At 36.9% G+C, this 23,493-nt stretch overlaps 1 protein-coding gene across 1 annotated transcript in view; it reads left to right on the forward strand.

Annotated features, from left to right (window-relative positions):
* The window catches only part of LOC115210555 (receptor-type guanylate cyclase gcy-5-like), a 52,658-nt gene extending 29,308 nt beyond the window's left edge, over positions 1-23,350 (forward strand). Inside the window, exons 2-4 of the mRNA XM_029779157.2 lie at positions 1-864; positions 7,522-10,099; positions 22,648-23,350. The exon at positions 1-864 is cut by the window's left edge and continues 270 nt beyond it. Of these exons, the coding sequence (XP_029635017.1) occupies positions 536-864; positions 7,522-10,099; positions 22,648-22,953 (3,213 nt within the window). The 5' untranslated portion in view covers positions 1-535 and the 3' untranslated portion in view covers positions 22,954-23,350. The remainder of the gene's footprint in view (positions 865-7,521; positions 10,100-22,647) is intronic.
* The last annotated feature ends 143 nt before the right edge of the window (positions 23,351-23,493 follow it).

Genomic DNA, 23,493 nt, shown 5'->3' on the forward strand with positions numbered 1-23,493 from the left:
TTCTCTTCTAATATTTACCATTTTCTTATAATGTTCCCAAGTAACGGATGATGCAATAAGGACCGCGGAAATGAGTCCTTGATCCACTTCCAATACACATTGTCAGCCATTCCAACTTACTTTCTTCTGTCTCTCGAAGAAAGGCATGAATGCTACAATTGGCTGTTTTTCTCTTTTAAGAGTTTAAACTTTAAATATTTGCGACAGAAATCGTTATTTATGTTTTCGATACATTCCCCAAAGTTGGTGAAATTGCCAAACAAGGGTTCGAATTCCCAAGCAAGCCGAATTCTCGATACTCCTACAATTTTTGGCTTCAACTATTTCGTATCCTTTATAAATTTAGTGCTTTGGAGAAAACATAAACATCACCTAGTAACATCCAAATATTTTTATAAATATAAATCATGGGTCCCTAGTTACATTTTTCTGAAAACATCTTCCGTGTTTGTTACAACCCTTTCTTGTTGGACAGAAAAGGATATCTTTTTTATTCTCATATTAATTCGACAGTAAGAATTGAACCTGGTAAAAGATGAAGCTGGGTTACTTTTTCAGTTCTCCTCATCGACATTTTGTTATCCTAATAGTGAATCTACTTGCATCAAGTTTAGTTTCTTCCGATGAAATTGTCGTTCAAGGAGTCGGTGCCAGTTTCCCAGCCGAAGTCTACGCACAATGGATTAACAATTACATGCCCACGAGAAGAGCTTTCACCAACCTGGCAATATACTACAATGTAACGGGGAGTAGTAAAGGCCTGAAAGCCATCCAGCAGGATGAGTTTGTGGATTTTGCTGGCTCTGAAACATTGCTACCAGCAAATGCAAGCAGCAACCTGAAAATGCTTCCAACTATGGCTGGGTAAGCTATGAATCTATTATCAATTCTGATCTGATTTCTGTACAGTTTCGTACAAACATGCGTTCACGTTCCTTCTTTGACGTTTCACATTCTTCAGTTTTTATGGCGCAACTACAACCTCGACTTTCCGGATACTGGCGGTCAGGAACTTCTTATAATACGGATTAATTGACGAGTAGGTCAGCAGTTTTTCTCTGGGAGGGAGTTACTGGATTATACCGACTCTAGGACTTGACTCGTATTGAATTTCAACGATTCTGGAGGCATGAAAGGCAAAGTTGACCTCGGAGGTTAACTTTTAGATAAATAGATAGATAGATAGATAGATAGATAGACAGACAGACAGACAGACAGACAGACAGACAGACAGACAGACAGACAGACAGACAGACAGACAGACAGACAGACAGACAGACAGATAGATAGATAGATAGATAGATAGATAGATAGATAGATAGATAGATAGATAGATAGATAGATAGATAGATAGATAGATAGATAGATAGATAAGAGAAGTGAGGTGAGAGAATAGATGTTTATTTCGTTTGTTTACAGCTGTTTCGTGATTTAGTTATATGATAGATGTTACATTATATTGGACTCAGCTGTCGTAAACGACAGACCAGGTTTCCGTAATCTATTACTGAAATCCCAGTAGAGATGATTTATTTACAGTGAGCAAAAGTATGTACAGTGCTGCACTGTGTGTCACAGGTCAAATGTCGAAGTGATGGCAGAGCAACGTAAAGTTTCTTGCTCAAGAAAACAACCCACCGTCCGGTCTAGGAATCGAAACCAGGAAATTGCGATTGTATGTGCGCAATACCACTAGACCACGCGCCTACACACACACACAGGTATGTGTGTGTATACCTGTATATGTTTATAAGTATGTGTGCGTGAATCATGAGCTCATGGAATATATAGCATACACACATACATACATATACATACACACACTCAGAAACATAAATAAACACACACATATATCCATGATGTATAGATGCATACATAGGAAGATAAATTAAATGAAATGCTTTGAATATTGATAATGGATAATCGGTTAATCTACAATAGTATTTCGTTGCTAAAATAATTAGTATTATGCAAGTTTTGTTTTATGAGCAACACAAGTCATGATTTATTGTTTATTCCATAAAACGCCTGAACGGTGGGTGAATACAAAACGTAGCCAGCTTTAAGCTGAAGAGCTTTCACAACACAAATACCACATTGAAAAGTAATAAAAAAACATCATAAAACAATATGCGTGTGTGTATGTGTGTATGTGGTTGCATTTATGTTGGTACGTATGTATGTACTTATGTATGTATTACTTACGTATGTATGTACTATGTATCTATGTATCTCGTAAGTATGTGTGCATGTATATATGTAATTGGTGACGAATCAACGATGTCACCGAAGCCCTACAATTAAATCGATTATAGGAGTTTCCCCCACCAGTATATTAGCAATTGAAAGGAAATACTATGCATCAGCTAAATTTCTAGGGTAAACTTCCTGGCTATGTTGCCCAGGTTCGATCTCGCTCTGCGGCACATTCAGACATTGAGCGTCCTTCACTACAATTTCAGGACAGCAAAAGCCTTGTGAGAGAAATATGGTTAATGGAAAATGCGTGCCAATTCATTACATGGAACGGTTCTTGTGCTTGGGTGATAGCGGTTTTTAGATGATAGATTTTTTTGGTGTAATAACCCAGCTAAACACCACGAAAAGGTCCTTGGGAGACTTTAAAAAAGTACACTTTGTGGTATGCATTCAGGTCAGAGTTTTCCGACTGGGAGTAACTTTCCTTTTTTTCTCCCAGACCCCAACAAATATCAAAGCCACTTCCTTCTTTTTTTTCTCTATAAGCGATAAAAAATAAATTTAGATTCGTTTCCTTCCTGGTTGATCACCGGATTGTAAATGTGAGCTTTGAGCAAAAGATCATTCGCAAATCTCAGTTCCTAAATATTGCTTTAATGAAAGGAAAACGGGACGTCGTATGTGTGTGTAGAGGCATTATTTATGTCTGATGACATACCGAAGAGTTAGAGTCGTGGCCTCGATACATCTTCCAGGTAAAACACCTCAAATGAAGCGAGAGAAACAAGAGATTAATCAATTGGACGGCGTGAAAGGTTACAACAGGTAGACAAATCTTTCAAAAGATGGTGGATAAAATGTAATCATCATCATCATCATCATCCGGTCATGCTTGTTGCACAGATTGCCGTAACTCATTCTCTCCTGACTAAAGAACAAAATGAAAACGCAAAACTAATTAACACAAAACTAATTAACGCAAAAATAATTCACGCAAAAGTTGGTGCAGGCGTAGCTATGCAGTAAGAAGTTTACTTCTCGGCCACGTGGTTTTGGGTTCAGTCCCACAGCTTGCTACGTTGGGCAAGTGTTTTTCTACGATAGCTTCGGGCCGACCCAAGCCGTGTTAGTGGATTTGCGAGACGGAAACTGAAGGAAGCTCGTTGTAGGCACGCATGTGTGTGTGTATCTGTGAGTGTGTGTGTGTGGGTGGGTGTGTGTGTGTCCACCACCACCACCACCACGGTTTGGTGCAAATGTGTCTATGTCCCAGTTACTTAGCGGTTCGGCAACAGAGGTCGATAGAATAAGTACCAGGCATTACAAAAAACATAATGATGACAAGTACTGCTGTCGATTCGTCCCTTCAAGGCGGTGCCCCATTATGGCCACAATCTAATGACTGAAACAAATAAAAGATATAATGGAAAAAGGAAAGAAGTCTACAGACATTTCGTGCGAAACCTTTATCGAGATGGAATCAGAAAGCATTTTCATTGTAAATCATTTTGAAGTGGGTTGCAGGGTCCCAAAGGAGCCGATACATCCCCCTTTGAGAAACGCTGTTCAAAATTTACGATTAAAATGCAAGGTTGGAAAGTAAATTCTGTTGTATATTTTACGTGACCACTTTGGGAGTACTTTTTCAATACTTACCTTAAAATAAGCATTTTGAGGCACTGTGGGGTAACTAATGATGTGCACTACCGACTTCTGCAAGCCATAAGTGGGAGTTGTGTAGTAGCTGGAGACCAATCCACATGTCCACACCTGAAGATGTGCGGCTAAAAGGTTTACAAAAGTACTTCTTATTTTCTACGCCAAATACAATCTTTTAGAAGGAATTAGTCTTATAATAACGTGTAGAGTTGATTTAATGTGGCGAGATTCAAGCTAAAATTCAACAGGGAAGGGCAATGTCGGCGGATGAATCGATTCATGTATAAAGTTATTGATTGATTCATTAGCCAGCGTAGTGAGGCGTGTAAAGTGGTTAAATATGATGTCGCATGGTGTTCTCATGTGACACTCAGCTGAACAATCGTTAGTGATAATTCTGAACTGGGATCTGTTCAATAAAAGATGTATAAAACTGCATAATTTAAAATATTTTCTGATACTATCGTTAGCATATCGATCATAGTCCCCCATCTAACAAATTTCGATCCTCCGCCTGGTTTATGTACGTATGTATGTATGTATGTATGTATGTATGTATGTATGTATGTATGTATTATGTATGTATGTACAAGACATTGTAGATCTTTAGCTGGGCTAAAAAGTCACATTCGATCACAGCACCAGTAACAGTTAAGCTTCGTGCAATGGCCATACTCGATAACGAGGGGGCAGTCATAATGTATGTGTGTATGTATGTATGTATGTATGTATGTATGTATGTATGTATGTATTATGTATGTATATATATGTATATATATATATATATATATATATATATATAATATATATGTATGTATGTATATATATATGTATATATATATATATATATTAATAGTTATCGCCATATTAATATGGCAGTCTATAAATATAAGACTAAAGCTGTCGTTGATTAGCTCCAAGAGGCCATCGCCTCTAGCTAGCTATATGACACACGAACCTGCGTCCATTACAACCTTCGAACAGGGGAGGTCAGCCGCTTCACCTTGCTAGTCAGACATCTGCAGACATGTTTCAGGGTTGTTGCCCTTTATCAATGCAGCATAGTCAGACCCAGCAGGTGTCGCTACTGACCGTCTGTTCGAAGATTTTATTTACCTAGTTACAGTGGAATACATCCACTTGTTTTCATTAATAGAAATATTAAAATTACTAAGTCTCTCTAAAGGATAAATAGAGAAAACGGAATATACCAACACAAAAAAAGATTATTACCACCACAATTGTTTCATCTTCAAGATGCACTGTTCCCTTGTGGGCGACGAACGATGTAATAACGCAACATGCAACGCACAATGCATAGAAGACTCTTCAGGTGGGATAAAATAGTTTTAAGCTGGGAGATTTACATTTAGGTTTTTGCAGTATGGAGAGGTTTTAATAGTTAGACGCACAAACAAATAGACGCACTCATTTATAGGTTTAAATCAATGCAAAGAGATACAGACGTGCACATTAATATATATACTTGTGGGCAGACGCCAGCACACACCACATGATATGTATGTCAGTCAATAACATACGCACACAGCTATACACACATACACAGCTATATACACATACACAAACACACCTTGAGAGAGAGACAAGGGGGAGGCGGGGGCAGGTAGGCAGACAGAGACAGACAGACAGAGAGATTTTTTATTGCGGTCAGAGCTTGATTAACAAATCATTATGTGTGTGTGTATATATATATATACATATATATATATATACATATATATATATATACATATATATATATATATATATATATATATATATACATACATACATACATACATACATACATACATACATATATATATATATATATATATTTGGTGTGGGGGTGCAATGACCCAATGGTTAGGGCAACGGAATCGCGGTTGTGGGATCGCGGTTTCGATTCCCAAAACGGGCGTTGTGAGTGTTTATTGAGCAAAAACACCTAATGCTCCACGAGGCTCCGGCAGGGGTTGGTGGCAAACCCTGCCGTACTCTCTTTCACCACAACTTTCTCCCACTCTTTCTTCCTGTTTCTGTTGTACCCGTATTTCAAAGGGGCCAGCCTTGTTACACTCTGTGTCACGCTGAATCTCCCCGAGAACTACATTAAGGGTACACGTGTCTGTGGAGTGCTCAGCCACTTGCAGGTTAATTTCACGAGCAGGCTGCTCCGTTGATCGGATCAACAGGGATCTACGTCGTCGCAAACGGCGGAGTGCCATAAATTAATTGGTTAGATCTACTCTTTTACTCTTTTACTTGTTTCAGTCATTTGACTGTGGCCATGCTGGAGCACCGCCTTTATAACATGAGATGTTAACATCTCACAGAAATTGATTGACTGTAGACAGACTAAAGAAACCAGAGTTGAAATTTCTTCCCAATCAAATCAGGTCGAACTCCGGTCGGCATTCATTGCAACTGTTTGTTATTATTCCTTCTCTACACTTCATTTTTTAAAAACTGTCAGTTTTCATACCAGTAATTATGGAAAAGTAATACAATAGAATAATACTGGTCTCAAATTTTGGTACAAGGCCTCTGTATTAATTAATTCGTAGCACTCCGTCGGTTGTGACGATGAAGGTCCCAGTTGATCCGATCAACGGAACAGCCTGCTCGTGAAATTAACGTGCAAGTGGCTGAGTGCTCCGCAAACACGCATGTCCTTAACGGAGATATTCAGCGAGACAGAGTGTGACAAGGCAATACCGGGGGAGGAGTAAGTCTATTACGTTGACCCCAATTCTCGTTATTTTATCGGCTCTAAAAAGATGAAAGGCAAAGTTGACCTCGGCGGAATTTGAACTCAGAACATAAAGACTGATGAAATGCAGCGAAGCATTTTGCCCAGCATCCTAACGATTCTGCCAACTCGCCGCTTCATACAATGAAATAATGTTATTAATAAAATTGATATAATAATGTCATCTTAGGGGCAGGAGTGGCTGTGTGGTAAGTAGTTTGCTTCCCAACCACATGGTTCTGGGTTCAGTCTCACTGCATGGCACATTGGGCAAGTGTCTCCTACTATAGGATCGACCAAAGCCTTCTGAGTGGATATAGTAGACGGAAACTGAAAGAAGCCCGTTTTGTTGTGTGTGTGTGTGTGTGTGTGTGTGTGTGTGTGTGTGTGTGTGTGTGTGTGTGTTTGTTTGTTTGTTTGTGTGTCTGTGTTTGTCCTCCCAACATCACTTGACAACCGATGAGGTTCGGCAAAGGAGACCAATAGAATAAGTATTAGGCTTACAAAGAATAAGTCCTGGGTTCGATTTGTTCGACTAAAGGTGGTGCTCCAGGATGGCCGCAGTCAAAATGACTGAAAACAAATAAGAGAATATTAAATATGTCAAATGCTTTGCTCAGGCGACAAGCTGGCAGAATCGTTAACACGCTGGGAAAAAAACGCTGAGTGACATTTCATCTGACTTCACGTTCAGAGTTCAAATTCCGCCGAGGTCAAATTTGCGTTTCATTCTTTCGAGGGTCGATAAAATAAGTACCAGTTAAACACTGACTTATTCTTTCTCCGAAATTGCTGACTTTGAGCCGAAATTTGAAACAATATTTCAACTGTTTTGTTTGATGTATATATATGTGTGTTACAGAGTAATGGTAATGTTTGTTTAATGTATTCTATTACATTTATTATTGCAGGGCCATTTCCATTGCATACAATATACCGGAAGTGAAATCATACGGTTTCCCATTGAATCTGTCCAGAGAACAACTTGTCGGCATTTATAATGGAACATTTACCCATTGGAACGACAGTACATTCCTACAAACCAACCCCGGTATAATAATGCCCGCTGCCGAAATACTCGTCCTGGCTCGCCAAAGTAAATCAGGAACTACCAATATGTTCACGACAGCTCTGAGTGCCTTTGATGCAAACTGGAAACAACAATATGGCGCCTTTTCTGCCGGAACTGTAGACGGCGGTAACACACCAGTGAAATGGAATCCACGAGCTGTGAACTATTACGGGAAGAAAAATTCCGGAATGGCAGGAATAATAGCGTCCTTCGAGTATTCAATTGGGTATGTCGTTGTCAACGAAGCGAAAAAGTTCGACCTGCCGCTTGCAAGAATAGAGAATAGCGCTGGCCATTTTATTTCCCCCGATGATGAAGCTTCGATACAAAAGGCTTTAGACACGTATTTTCAGAGTTCAATGGGGCGTTCGTTCACAGAAACACTTGTTGATATTCCAGCTGAAGGAATCTATCCAATTCTAGGATTTACATATATGGTTATTCGTCTGAAATACACTGAAAGATGTGAAATTGCTAAAGAGCTTCTTCGCTTTATCCAATGGTTTACAACTGATGACTATGCCAGAACAATTTGTACCAGAGAAAATATGGTACCAATAACGAATGAACTGAAAGCGAAAATTAAAAGAGAAATATTATTGCATATGCAATGCAATGGAGTCTCGTTGTGGGATATGGTGGCAGAAGATAAAAAGAGAGAGAATTACGTGGAAGAGAAATGGAAGACGCCAGTGGCGGTTCTTATTCCTTTATTCTGTCTGCTATTGTTAGCTTTATTCGGTTACATTATTTACCAAAAGCTGAAGCTCAGAAAAATGATCAACAATAATGAATGGAATATTGCTATCGAGAACATTTTGTTTTATTTCGAAGACAAAGGTTACACGAAGAAGTCAAAGATGACGTTTTTTAAATCTATAAGATCGTTCAAATCAATCAATGATATTCCCGACGGTGAAATGATTCTGTCCCAGATTTTACAATGGCCTGGTCGATGGAAAGGTCAGCAAATTGGAATCAGACTTCTAAATGTGCCAGACTTTGCTCACATAGATCAGAAAACGAAACGGGAATTGATATGGATGCGGGAACATATTTTACATTCGAACGTTCTTCGGTTTTATGGCTTAACCGAAATCGATTATAACGACAGGTTTGCCGTTAATGAATATTGTTCGAAAGGAGTTCTTACCGAAATTCTTCAAGATGGAAAATACAATCTAACCACAGATTTTAAGTTTTCTTTATCTGTCGATATTGTGAGTGGCATGAGTTACTTACATGCAATGGGTTTAATTCACGGAAACCTACACTCATCTTGTTGTCTGATAGACAGCCGATGGACAGTGAAAATAGCCGATTGGGAATACTGTCGCCTGTATTCCATCATGAATCCGCTGAAGAATCCGCTGTCATGGAAAAGACAAATTAATGGCGTTCCAGAAGACAAGGATTTTATAGTCAGCGACTTCTGGGTGGCACCAGAAATATTATCCTCAAACTTTGTGAAATTTCCAACAACTACAAGCGATGTGTATAGTTTCGCCATTATTCTTCAAGAGATATTTAGCCGAGATGAGCCATACATTGAGTTGGCAGATACTATGAGCATAGATGAAATCTTCAATGCAATTATTTTTAATAATCTTCGTCCTCAAACAAACGAAGATACACCCGTACAAGTCCGCCAGATTATGGAGATAGCTTGGTCTTCAATGGCCAATAGTCGGCCGACTTTCGACCAAATTCTTAAAATGCTTAAACATGCAAATCCATTTCGTAAAAGTGTCTTAGACAGCATGATGGAAGCTATGGAAGAATATACGGAACATTTAGAAATGCGAATCGAAGAAAGAACAAACGAGTTGAATTTAGCAAAAGAAAGAATGGAGCAACAGCTCAGTCGCTACGTACCAAAGTTCATCTTACCAAATCTCATATCGGATCAACCGTTTCTGGTGAACAATCATCTCGATAACTGTTTTCTGGGAGTAGAACTGCATGAGTTTAAACAATTCCTTGCTAAAAGACAAATGGATGACGTTGCTGCTGTTTTAAAGAGAATTCATTTTCTAATTGAAGACAAGACTTCCAAGACGAACGTCTGTCAAATAGCATCGGAAACCTGCACATGGATTTACCTGACTGGAATGGAAAATGAAAGCGACAAAACTACCCGCGTGGTTACAATAGCTCACTTAGCATTAGACTGGTTAGGGATTTTTCAAAACAGTGACCCTCACCTACAAGACTTGAAGATCCGTGTTGCGATCCATATAGGCAATCTACACATTGGTGTAGCAGAGTCTCCGAAAGCTGTTTATGTCTTTGGAACCGGTCTACTTGAAACGAAAGACTTGTTAAATTCGAGTAAACCTTCCAAAATTCGGATTTCTAAACAAGTCCAAGACATTCTTGCCACTGATAAAACTTTCCATATTGATGAAGATGTAACCGTAAGTTCAACTATATATATATATACATGTATACACATACACACACACACACACATATATATATATATATATATATATATATATATATATATATATATATATACATACACACATACATACATGTATACATACATGCATGCATACACACACACACACACATATATATATACTCACATGCACACACACACACACACACACATAGGAAATAGTGGCACAATAAGGCACCAATGTTTGCTGGAAATAGCAGTCGATAACCATACAACCCTATGTAAAGCTTTACTGAATGTAGAGAGGCAAAGATGTGTGCGGGCGGCGAACAAAATATTTTTCGTCTTACCGCCAGGAAGAACACCGGATAAATGGACAACCTAGAATAGATAAACTAAGGATCGAGTTTCGGACTTTCCAGAGTACGTTTGTTATGGCAAACCTTATTAGCCCTCTTCAGCTAGATTCACCGAAGACGAAATTTAAAATATCCGTTACATCAGTGCCTGTATATTCGACAGATACGCCCAGACATAAACAGAACCGAGATCAGTGAAAAAGTTTTATATAAAAAGTATGAATATTATTGCTATACAATAGTATTATTTTCCAGCTAAATAAAGCACCGTAAAGGTAGAATTATAAATAGGAAATAGTGGAACAACAAGGCACCAGTGTTTGCTAGAAATAACAGTCGATAACCATACGACGCTATGGTAAAGCTACATTGAATGTATAGAGGCAAAGATGTGTGCGGGTGGCAAATATAAAAAAAAATTTCGTCTTACTTCTAGAAAGAACGCCGGATAAAAGGACAACCTAGAATAGATAACCTGGTACTCGAGTTTCGGACTTACCAGAATACGTTTGTTATTTTTTCTATCTGGTCATATATATATATATATATATATATATATATATATATATGTATATACCGGAATAAGCACATAAATGTTGCGGAGGTAGAGTAATATGCTTTTTTATTAAGTTGCAAAAACATCCTGAAGATATCACAAAAAACTGCTACTCAGAGTTTCACGTTCCCGTTCGTCGAATCACAACACCCTGACGAACGGTAACGCGAAACTCTGAGTAGCAGTTCTTTTGTGATATTTTTGAGATATTTTTGCAGCATTCATAATAAAGTATATATATATATATGTTGTATGTATGTATATATATATATATATATATATATATATATATATATATATATATATATATATATATATATATATAATATATATATATATATATATGCTGCAATTTTTGCAACTTGTAATAAAGCCTGTCTTTGTATGAAACAATTGTACTAAAAACTAATCCATTCTTGTTGCTGCTTCTTTCTCGTATATATATATATATATATATATATATATATATATATATATAGAGAGAGAGAGAGAGAGAGAGAGAGAGAGAGAGAGAGAGAGAGATGGATAGATAGATAGATTAGATAGATAGATAGATAGATAGATAGATAGATAGATAGATATAGATAGATAGATATAGATATAGATATACATATGTACATACATACATACATACATACATACATACATACATACATACATCATATATATATAATATAATATATATATATTATATATATATATAATATATGGCGGTGCCCCAGCATGGCCACAGCTCGTGAGCTGAAACTAGATAAAAATAAATAATAAAAAAAATTTAAAATATATATATATATATATATATAATATATATATATATATATCTATCTATATATATATATATAATATATATAAGTCTACGCACACACACACACATACATGTACGTATGTATTTTAAATGCATGTATGTATACATTTATTTATCGGCAATTTTTGTACTATATATGTATCTATGTATATGCGTGTACGTGTATGTATGTGTGTATGCATGCATGCATGCGTGTGTTTGTATGTGTGTATATATATATATACGTAGCATTTCGGATTATATGTTTATAAGAAAGCCCCTCAACCAGACGGCTGCAGTGATATGTCAGCGTTTGTAGGAATGTGTGACCTTGACATATCTCCTCATGATACGGAAGGGTTTCCGGCATTGCGACGGTGTGGTGGTGTGTGGTGTGGTGTGATGGTGTGTGATGTGGGGGAGACGGGCTTCTTTCAGCTTCCGTCTACCAAATTCACTCATAAGGCTTTGGTCGGCCCGAGGATATAGTAGAAGACACTTGCCTTTCATCTGATGATACGTTGCTGTAGAGCCGTGCGACGTTTTTTGCGCATGTATTCTAGGTTATCAGACAAAGAGTGTTGCTCAAGGAGCAGCCTTCTAAGTCTTATGATGTTATCAGCCTCATGTATGCAAACTTGGTCAAGGGATGCACTTCGACACTCGGTGGTTAAAAGATGTTGCCGAAGAAATATGATGCGACATTCAAAGACATTTTGGATTGATGTTAAGCCTCAGCCGCCTTCTTTTCGTTTTAGGTAGAGGCGGTTTACGTCACTGTTTATGTGGAAATTATGTTTGCTTCTTAGTATTTTCCGGGTTTTCACATCAATGGCTCGGATCTCATCAAGCGTCCAATCAAGCAGCCTCAATGTTGGTATGAGTACTGGCATTGAAAACATATTGTGGGCCACAGTTTTATTGAATGCAGAGCTCTGAGAATGTATGAATGAATGTTTAAACTTGTTTGAGATTTCTTGGCTCCTTAGTTTTCAATGATTTCCTTGTCTACTATCCTGCACACTGATATGGCGCGATTGTCTTTCACAAGGTGATTCTTAGAGAAGAGAATATGGAAGAGTTCAGAGTTGCAAATTGGTTTGGCATCTTAAAGACAACAATAAAGATTTTAAGTTAGATTGATTCATCCTGTCCATATATTTTCCTTACGATAAGGGCTAGAGATTTTGTAACATTTGCAACTCTGAACTCTTCCATATTCTCTTCTCTAAGAATCACCTTGTACACACGCTCATAGAGCGATTTTACAAATATACACACTGGCAGAAACATACCTTTAGCTCATATAAGTGATTTTGCCAGTCTTTATAGTTTGAACAGTTAGTTTAACTTGCACTTTACTTCAATAGAGAAATTTATTTCTAAGCCTTTGTACATTTTGTCAACCAACGTATCCCTCTCTATTTGTTCTCTACTTATTATTCCTTTAACCCTTCTCTTCCTACTATCTGCCTTTGATGTCAAATCTACTAACGGTTTTTTTAAATACTTAATAACGTTCTGTTTATCATTTAGGCAGTCATTGTAATTGTTATAATGTCTTGTTGTTGAGATAGGCTCTCTTTCTTTCCTGATGAGAAAATTGCATTTTACACCGTTTATTCCTTTGGAATAAAACCAATGTTGTCTTCGAAACATATGTCGAAAGTAAAAGAATTTTAATAACATCTTCGTTCAACTCCATTTATTTACTTATATATGTATATATATATATATATATACATACATTCACACTACGCAAGCTCGCTCACACACACTCAGACACATTTATCTGTTTGTGTGCGTATGTGCATATAGAAAGCGTATATGTTTTAGATTTTTTTTCTTTTGTTGATTGGTGCTAGTGTTCGGGAACGACTTTCTGAAAAAAGAATGAGCTTTTTTTTTGTTTTTTGTTTTTTAAAGAGGTCTTAATCATCTTTTGAGCAATCATAAATAAATTCATACGAATGTATATATTTCCGCTAGAAAAACAAAAATCGATTCTCTTCAAATGAAGCCTCTTGTGATATTTGTTTTGCACCGACTTACAAATACTCCCTTACCACTCTCGCCGTATCTGAAATATGAACCAATGACTGCTTCATTAGAAACCTGCAGCCAACGGCTTTATTGTTGACATATTGCAATAATAAAACAAATGAATCACTATTTCTTTTCCCCGATGATCGATATAGAGCGGCGGAATACCGTTTATTCTTGGAGCCATAAACATTTGTGAAGGGTGGGGAACCAATGTTGTCGGACAAGTCATCATCTCAATTACTTGTTGCAATAGTAATTAATCCCTTTCTTTCTCGATATTTATGTCAACGATTTTCAGCCCAATTGATTATTATATTCAATAACAAATGATGTTTTGAAATAACGATGAAATACTGTTTGTGATGTTAACATCGTGGTGTCTAAAATATGTCTTTTTTATAAAATAGACGTTCATAAAAACAATGCTTAAAACACAATTTTGCTATATTAAAAGAGGAGAGACAAAGAGATTCTAAGTATTCGCACATTGTAAGGACACTGTTGTAATTCATAGGATGGGTTCGAAACATTATTGTTGATGACAGCGGAATATTGATGCAGTCCATCACAAAAAGCTTCAGATGTCAGGAAGAATGAGAAGAACATGTGGTGCTCGAGAATATTCGTTACAAGTCGTGTGTAGGGAGGAAAAGCCGATTCATGTTTGAAAAGACACAAGAAAACTCTTTAATCCGTGTCATGCGGTTACTTAATAAGGTTAAAAACTCACACAAACATGGCATGTATTGGTTCTATCCTGATGAGAGAAAATCCAACCAAGACCAGATAGTTTGCGCAGATTTTCCTGCACATAACCATCATTAAATTTGCAGCAGCTGTAATGGTTTTAGGAGTGATGAGTAATTTTGGTGCGGGATAAAGTGAGGTGTTGGAAACAGTTACTAAGGCCTGGATGGATGAAGTACGCGGTGGAAGCCCATACGTACTTTAAGAAGAACCAGTACCTTTTCAACACGCTCATGTAATCCATTAATGGACGTCAAGCAATATTTACGATCATAGAACATTACGGGAAAAAGAAATTAATCGATATCTTCATAATACCATAGTTTCAGTGAATGCTACCATTGTCCAGGAGATGTCCGAAATTAATCAGGACCATTTAGTGCAGGCATGTCAATGAATCCGCCTCTATGTTGAAGCTGTCATCCAAACAAAAGACGGATTCATAGAATAATCTCTAGCAAGGACAGCGGCGGCCACGGACGGGAGGTGACAAGGGCAGCGGTGGCGGCGACGGGCGGGCAGGAAAGAAGGAAGAAAATGCGAGGATGCGTACGAAATAAACTAAGATAATCCCTCTCTTATGGAATCCATTCATAAATACCAACTCAAGGAATACTGGTGGAATATTCCCAGCAAAATTGTCAAATGTAAATACAATATATATATATGTGTGTGTGTGTGTGTGTGTGTGTGTGTGTGTGTGTGTGTGTGCATGTATGCATGTATGTATGTATGTATGTATATATGCCGGATATTGTAGTTTGGAACAGGGGGGGGGCAAAGGTATTTGCCATCATAGAGATCAGCTGGCCTGCAGATATAAATATCTCTTTGAAAATCAAAGAAAAAGAACATATCTATGGACAACCGCGTCCAAACCTCCAGCTTCTATATCCAGTCTAAGAATTCATATTCATACCAATAATAATTGGAGAACTAGATTTTGTTAGTAAATGCTTAAAGGAGAATCTGGATTAACTGGGATTTTCAGAGAGAGAAATCGACCGGCTGATTCGTACATTAGAAGTGTAATCTGTGTGTGGAACAGTAAAAATATGCAAGACTTTTCTCAAGTTTCAAATATGAATTTCTTTGGGATGTAGCTAACATCCCAATGATGGAGCCTTGTATCTTTCTTGGAAACCGGCTCCCTCCTCAGTGGAAGATTTATAATAATTAGAAAATAGAAGTGGCATACATATACATGCATACATACATATATATATAGATATATGCACACACACACACACACTACTGCACGCGTTTTTTTTCTCTCCTTCTTTCTGTGTTTTTTTTCTCTCTGTGTATCTTTCTGTTGAAGAGCGTAGGCTCGAAACGTTAAAGACTTGTTTTATTTATATTTCCTGAGCGCCATACTAATACAATTGTTTGTTTGTTTCCCACCTGCCTTCGTCTTTTGTCTATTTTCATAAAGCTTCCCGTTATATATATATTATATATATATATATATATATATATATATATATATATATAAAATGAAGTAGCATGAAACAATTGTACTACACTACCTTGGACATCCTTGTTGCTTATTTTGATTATAATCACCACCATTTGATTTATATGGATAATACCATACAAAATTCTGGTGCCTTTAACTGAATCTAAATTTTGCTGAACTTATATATATATATATATATATAGGCGTTTATTAAAAAAACTTTTTCTACGGAAAGAAGTTTTCTTTTGTAGGGACATGTTAACTAAGCGGGCACCAGTTTTGCGCTGTTATCCTTCGATGATTCTATATATTATTTGCTCGTTTATGTACTAATGTTTTTGGTTGGTTTGTTTTACCACTTTAGTACTTTTCGCATCCGAAAGTCCAGTTGTCTCTATAGAGACTTCATTCTTTCTGATATAGGAGAAATAATTAATAGTTTATAGAAAACAAGAAATACACATAGAAATATCGTTTTTTTTAATCATAGTGCAGTCAGTTTATAAGTTCATACATTTTTTCGCCTACGTTACGTTTCGGCCAATTGTTATAGTTCATATGTGCACTTTTACATTATGAAGTTATACATAAAGCAATGGCCTCTTCTGGGTATATTGGCAGCTATTTTTATGCTTCTCTCGAATGGAGAATTTATTCCGGCTAAATGGTAAGCTTTTAGTTCTCTTATTTAACTGTGTTGGATGTTGTTTTAAAAATAGTAAAAAATTGACTTTTTGACCCTACTGGTCAAGGGAAAAATCTAGGTCATGCTACTATTCCACACTTACTAGTTTCTTTGATGAGCGCTTTAATCGTTGTTTTCACCAGTGAAGTCAAGGTCTTCATTTTTTGCCGCTATCAATCGTTTTTTTTTTAAACTTAATATATTCTATTACTGCTCTTTCTACTGTATCCCCTACCCACCTCCGACTTTAAGTTTTTCTCGTATAAATGTTATTGATTATAATATTAATTAATATATTTTTTATAGAGATTATTAATCTGGCTATATATATCTCACTGTTGTTGTACTATATTTAATTATATTTTGTAATACTTCCTTTGTTGTTCGACTATTGGTATCATATTTTATCGTGTTGGTAACGTATCGTTGCTGTAATATTTATTATTCGATTGTATTGGATAATTTAAAATAAAGTTTAAAAAAAACATTAATAGTATATTAAAAAAACAAGCAAATAATATAAATGAGTTTTACGTCAAAGTTGAAGGAGATTAGCTGCTGTTTCTAACCAATGTATAGACTTTGTTATTTGCTCATAGAAACGATCCATTGTTTTTTTATTTTATTTTATTTTATTCTATGTTTGGCCTAATTTCAGTGATTCAATTGCCATCATTCTCGGACACCAGCTTCAAAGAATTCAGTCTAAAACACCGGTCCCACCACCTTCCCATTCGTCCAGTGTTGGACTGATATGCAGAGCAGATTTCTGTTTGAATGCACTGGTTTTTCATCCTACAGTTAAATAAAGAAATACAAGCCTACAAATACATACACGTATCCGTATGTGTGTTCATATGTGTGTATATGTGTGTGTGTGTGTGTATATATATATATATATATATTAACATATACATATGTGTGTCTGTGTTGTGTGTGTGTGTGTGTGAGAGAGAGAGAGAGAGAGAGAGAGAGAGAGAGAGAGAGAGAGAGAGAGAGAGAGAGAGAGAGCTGGCAAAATCATTAGCAAGCCGGACGACATGCATAGTTGCATTTCTTCCATCTTTGCGTCCTGAAATGAAATTCTGCCGATGACGACTTTGCCATCGTTACCTTCCGGGGTTGTTAAACAAGAACCACTCAAGCATTGAGGGTCGACGTAATCGACTTAGACTTTGCACCGAAATTGCTGGCCTTGTGCCAAAATTTGAAGCTAATATTTACATATGTATGTATGAGTTATATCGGCGCAGGAGTGGCTGTATGGTAAGAAGCTTGCTTTCCAACCACATGGTTCCGGGTACAGATCCACTACGTGGACAGGTGTTTTCTACTACAGCCCCAGGCCAACCAAAGCTTTGTGAGTGGATTTGGTAGACGGAAACTGAAAGAAGCCTTTGACCGCTAACTCCAAAAGTTTTTTATCCTCTCTCTGTTTATTTCCTCGTGTTCCTTTCTGTTGAAGAGCGTAGGCTCGAAACGCAAAAGACTCTCTCACCTTGTTATTTATACATCTGTATATATATATATAATATATATATATATATATATATATATAGAGAGAGAGAGAGAGAGAGAGAGAGAGAGAGAGAGAGAGGGGGGATAGGAAGCTCCGAATGACCTGTCCTTGTTCCATTTTTTTTGTCTTCTTTATATCTATATCTGTCTATCTATCTATCTCTCTCTCTCTCTCTCTCTATATATATATATATATATATATATATATATATATAGTTAATCCAAACATGAAAACACAACAACGCGAGGATGTGGAAAAAATATAGTATTATTGGACGCTCAGGAAGGAAGGGAAGATGGAGGGTTTTACGCTTCGAGCGGAGGTCTTTGTCAGAAACATAGGAAAAGGAAAGATCCAGAGAAGGGAAGACGGAGGAAAAAAATCGCCAACGGTACAATATATATATATATATATATATATATATATTCCACCTTGTTGGTGACCGTCTTGGAATAAGTTCTGCAGGCGACACACAGTTTTACGAAATGAAGTTGTTGTATTGTAATGATCTTCTTACGCAGACTATAGTGTTGTTTTCCAGCGTCTTGCTAGCCTGGCTGAGGCTTATGTCGTTACGTTTATGAATCTTCTGTCTTGTAAGACTCCTGATGGGAAATCGTGTGTTGAAACAAATATTTATTGTATCTCGGAATGTTCTAACATGCGTTTGCGTTTTTCCTGTTGGTTTCGTTCCCTATATATTCTCTTCTCAGTGTTATGCGTGACTGTCCTTTTTAGTCTTTCAGGCTGTCCCCTTGTTAGTAGTAGTCTTTCTACCCTGTTAGTGACCATATGTATGTATTTGTGTGTCTATGTTTGTTTCCGCACTATCGCATGACAACCGATGTTAGTGTGTTTACGTCCCCGTAAACTAGCAGTTCGGCAAAAGAGTCCGATATAAGTACGAAGCTTACAAAGAATAAATCCTGGGGTCGATTTGTTCGACTGAAGGCGGTGCTCCAGTATGGCTGAAGTCAAATGACTGAAACAGGAAAAAGAATATAAGATTATATATATATAGGCTTCGATACAGCTACCATTTAACAAATTTCCCTCTGAAGGTCTTGGTCAACTCGAGATTATAGTATAGTGCTGTACGGTTGAATAGAACTCGTAGCTGTTAGATCGCAGTAACTACTTAATCCAGGCCGTCACACTGGCGACCACGGTATGTAGGTCCAGCTTTAATATCTCCATCGTTTCAAAACCTTCCCATCGATTACGTTTGATGAATTCACGATTAATAAATACATTTAATCCGTCCACATCGATTGCTTGTAGCAGAAATGTTACTAATTGAATATCGTGAATAAGAAATTAATCGGCCGAGTTTCCTCAAAACCATTCGTTGTTGTTGCTGTTGTTGCTGTATAGTATATGCACACCCACGTACATACACACACAGGCAGATGCACACACGCATAGATAGATAGATAGATAGATAGATAGATAGATAGATAGATAGATAGATAGATAGATAGATAGATAGATAGATAGATAGATAGATAGATAGATAGATATGTTTCTTTATTAGCCACACAGGGCTACACATAGACTGGACAGATTACAAAGTAGAGCTTTTCTTTTGGGGGAGAAAAAAAAAGAAAAAAGCGAGGTAGGTTTTCGATCAAAAGGGATCGTAAAAGGGAAAGAAGGAAAAAAAGGGAAAGAAAAAAAAGAAAAAGAAAAAAACGATCAATAGGGATCGTGTATCACAGAAATGTCATGATGTAAAGTGTAAAGGGGGAAGCAGATAAGGTTTATCCGTGGAAAGAAAAGCCTACGGAAAACACCACGGTAACCTCGGTCAATAATGTTACATGTTACCACATTTGTTTTAAATTTTTCCGGGTTCATAGGATTATGCTCACCCATCTTTTTTTAAACATTCGCTACACAAAACTTGCCTCTCTACTCTCACTTTCCTTTTCAAGTGATACTTGAAGAAGTTGATAGATAGATAGATAGATAGATAGATAGATAGATAGATAGATAGATAGATAGATAGATAGATAGATGGATGGATAGGTAGATAGATGGATGGATAGGTAGATAGATAGAGAGAGAGATAAATAGATAGATAGATAGAGAGAGAGAGAGAGAGAGAGAGAGATAGAGAGATAGAGAGATAGAGAGATAGATAGATAGATAGATAGATAGATAGATAGATAGATAGATAGATAGATATGTTTCTTTATTAGCCACACAGGGCTGCACATAGACATAACAAATTACAAGGTAGAGCTTTTCTTTTGGGGGTAAAAGGGATCGTAAAAGGAAAGAAAGAGGACAAAAAAAGGAGAGGATTTTTTTTTAAAGGGGGGGAGAGGGAAAAAAAGAAAAGGGGAGAGGAAAAAAAAGTTGATCAATAGGGATCGTAATCACAGAAATTTCAATATGAAGTATAAAGGGGAGGACAGGTGAGGTTTACCCGTGGAAGGAAAAGCCTACGGAAAAGACCACGGTAACCTCGGTCAATGAAGTCACATGTTATATTTCTTTTCTTTTTTTTTGCAAATAAGCAACTCTCTGTATTAATTTTTACGGTTCATAGAATCATAGTCAAGGTGGCTTCGTCATTCATACGTGCCATCCTTGCTACATTCACCCATCTTTTTTTAAAACATTCACTAGACAAAACTTGCCTCTCTACTCTCACTTTCCTCTTCAAGTGATACTTGAAGAAGTTGATGAGAGATTGACCAGAGAGGAAAGTGTTTGTCTCTAATCCTTTCAGGCGCATCTAGATAGATGCACGCGGGCACACACACACATATAATGTGAGCTGGCTGAATCGTTAGTATATCCAACAAAGTGCTTTGCTACATTTTTTGCGGCTCCTTATGTTCTGCGTTCAAAGTACACCTGGGAGTCAACTCTGCCTCTCCGTGAAGTACCATAAAGTCAGAAATATCTCAGAAGACATGGCGATGGTGGGACGGTGAGCGGGTAATCGGAAATGATAAAGCACTGGAAGAATATTCAGGATAATGGATCTTCAGTATTTTATGGGAAAACTTTAGTCAAAGGGAAATGGAACCATACGTAGATATCTTGTTCGTAGAATATTGATCGTAAGATAAATCATGGATATTCTTTTCACACATAACCATTTTTCACTCTCCTAGAATAATTTGAAACCAATATTTTTGCTTTCTTCGTTGATGTGTAAGTATATTACGGTCACGATGGGTAGATTATCAAAGGAGGGTTCAAGGGTGGCTGGATGTGTGAAGCAGAAAGTGGTATCCGTCAAAGGAGGGTTCAATGGCGGCTGGATGTGTGAGGTAGAAAGGGGTATCTGCGGTACAGTTGTTCTAGCTAGCTGCGTAAGACATGTGGCTGTACCGATGGGATTGCTTAAGTAGTATACAAATCTTACCTGCGATGCTCTTGTGTTACCTGTGTTGTCTTACTGTTGGGATGTATTGTATGTATTGAAAAGGAGGTGTTTGGAAAATTTCAACGTGACGTTGGGAGCTTTTAGCCTGGTGGCACAATTGTGAGGGGAACAATTTGTATTTTTCTATTAAATGAAAGTATTTTATGTTGTTGGAATTCTTTTAAATGCTTGTATGCTGACGTGCTTTATTTTGATTGAGAGTTGATTATGGTACTTACGTACAGGGTGCAAGATTAAGTTATGAAGTTTCCCAAATGACTCGTTCTGTCTCGTTTCATCGATAAGTGATAGAGAATCTAAAGTGGGGTGTCCTGTGTAGGACAGGCAACGAATAAACACCTTAAAAGTTCATTATTTACATTATTCACATTTGACGGATATTTGTCCTCATCTTGTTTGTTGTTAACACGTTTCGGCTGATATATCCTCCAGCCATCATCAAATGTCTTGGGGAAATTTCGAACCAGGGTCCTCATTCCTAAGGTAATTTTCAATGTTGCTGTTGTTGTTGTTGTTGTTGTTATCATCATCATCATCATTATTATTATTATTATTATTATTATTATTCAGGTCACTGGAATCGAACTCGCCATATGCCCATGGGCATATGGCGTAGTGGTTAAGAGCGCGGGCTACTAACCCCAAGATTCCAAGTTCGATTCCAGGCAATGACCTGAATAATAATAATAATAATAATAATAATAATAATCATAATAATAAAATACCTTAGGAATGAGAAGCCAGTTTGAAATTTCCCCAAGACACCTGATGAGTGCTGGAGGGTATATCAGCAGAAACATTGTGTTAACAACAAACAAGATGAGGGCAAATATCCATCAAATGTAAATAATGTAAATAATGTACACAATTCCTCATCTCTTAAATAAAGAACTGTACCTTAAAAGTTATTGCAGCAAAGTTGTATTGAAATATAGACAATTGTTAAAAGATTCCTTGTTTTCATTTTACTAATAAATTAATTAACCAATTTATATATTTTCAGTCATCAAATACATGTTACTGGCTGATTTCGAGAACGAAATCAGCTGAAAAGACAGAAGAAGGAAACGTCAGTCCTGTTGTAACGGAAGATTGTAAAACACCCGTGAAAGATACCAAAGAAAATCAAGTGGAAAGAAAAGAAGAAATTCCTTTGAAAAATTCCCCTTTACACAAAGATTCCCAACTAGCTATACCTCTAGAACATAATTCCATCACTGCACCGTCTCTACAATTAAATGTACCACAGATCAGAAAAACTTCGCCGTTAAACAAAACCAGCAACAAAATATTCCCCCTTGAACAATGATCATTTCCATCAAACAAAACAGATCGTTTCTTTGAATAATTAAAGTACAGCAAGATGGTCTATCGTTTCATAAACATTCATATTACATAAACATAAAACATTAGATTCGTTAGCTGTAATTTTATGAGTCTGTCAGAAGAGGAAGGGCAGCTGCGGCTCTCATGAACTGCGAAGTTTCCTCTGAAGTTTTTCAGCGCATCAGTGAATGGTTGGAGTAAACGAAAAAGTTATGCTTGAACTGAAGTCCTGGTCCAATTTGTTGAATGCAGGACTCCGTTAAAGGTACCCAGAGTGCCAACTGGTGGTGAGAAACCAGACGACGTTTAAGTCTATTGCTCAAATAATCAAATATCCGAAAAATAAATCAGTAAAATTCTTTTTGTTTTTAATATAAAAATCAACGATATTGTTTCTTTTTTGTTTCCTTTTTTAGCAAATAGTCATAATCTATCTCATTTGAATTATAAGATTAATCAAGGACCACATAATGTGTGTGATTAATACCACAGAACCCTCTGAATGAAGGGCCTTGCTCAAAAG

Source organism: Octopus sinensis, linkage group LG4 (assembly GCF_006345805.1).
Source record: "Octopus sinensis linkage group LG4, ASM634580v1, whole genome shotgun sequence".
Taxonomy (NCBI): Eukaryota; Metazoa; Mollusca; class Cephalopoda; order Octopoda; family Octopodidae; genus Octopus; species Octopus sinensis.